At 36.8% G+C, this 1,012-nt stretch overlaps 1 protein-coding gene across 1 annotated transcript; it reads right to left on the minus strand.

Annotated features, from left to right (window-relative positions):
- Positions 1–208: 208 nt before the first annotated feature.
- LOC121963208 (olfactory receptor 51E2-like) lies at positions 209–1,006 on the minus strand (the record flags this gene model as incomplete). Its single annotated transcript, XM_042513530.1, has 1 exon — positions 209–1,006. A coding segment is annotated over one exon (798 nt), but the record flags the coding sequence as incomplete, so codon positions are not given.
- Between the last annotated feature and the right edge of the window lie 6 nt (positions 1,007–1,012).

The following is a 1,012-nucleotide window of genomic DNA, read 5'->3' on the forward strand; positions in this document are numbered from 1 at the left end:
TGCAGATGGTTTGGTATTTTTCCCAGAAATAATTATTTAAAAAAAAAAAAAAGCCTGCAGTCACAGCAATTCACTATATTTGGAAATCCCTGATTTTATTTTGTACATAAGATTATTGTCTAAGGATGAATGAATATAATTGTATCAACTTAATGAAAACACACAATTGTCTTTTGTAACACCCTTAATGGGTCATTAAAGAGTTCACCTTTTTTGATGAGGTTATGTAGTTGATCCTATATCTTTTGCTAAGCCTCTTAATAGAGTTCAGCACTTCTTCTGTCTTTAAAGAGTATATTATAGGATTGAGCAAACCTGGTATGGTGTGTGTCAAAGAGGAGTTTATGATCCTCGCATTGGGATGGATGGAGGAGGCCAGTGAAGCTACGTTGGTACCCACAAGTGGTAGATAGAAAAGAGCCACAAGAATCAGATGAGAAGTGCACGTTTTAAATGCTTTGAGTCGTTCCTCTCCTGATGCAATCCTGCTCAGTGCTATGGAAATGCAAACATATGTCAATGCTATTAAAACAAGAGGAATACAGATGATAATAGTGATAGCGGTAACTGAGAGTATGAGGTTTAAAGATGTGTCATTACAGGCCAGATGATATACTGGTCCATGATCACAGAAAAAGCTCTTTACGATCAAAGATCCACAGAAGGAGAGACGATCAATAAGCTTAACAATGAATAACAAAAAACTAAATAAAAAGGCCCACGCAAACAGCAGCATTGCAGCAATAGCTGATTTAGTCACAATACTATGATACCTTAGAGGAAAGCAAATTGCCATAAATCTGTCAAATGCCATCGTGACAAGCGTCCATGACTGCAAACTTGCAAAGAATAAAACAAAGAACATATAACTTAAGCATGCCTCATAAACAATGTATCTCCTGTCAAACAAAAATGTGTCCAACAGTTTTGGGATAAGAGCCGTGCTCCCACACAAATCTGTCAAAGCCAGGTTAAACACAATCATGTATTTAGGAGTATGAAGAGTCTTGAC

The sequence above is a fragment of the Plectropomus leopardus genome, unplaced genomic scaffold (genome assembly GCF_008729295.1).
Source record: "Plectropomus leopardus isolate mb unplaced genomic scaffold, YSFRI_Pleo_2.0 unplaced_scaffold10420, whole genome shotgun sequence".
Taxonomy (NCBI): domain Eukaryota; kingdom Metazoa; phylum Chordata; class Actinopteri; order Perciformes; family Serranidae; genus Plectropomus; species Plectropomus leopardus.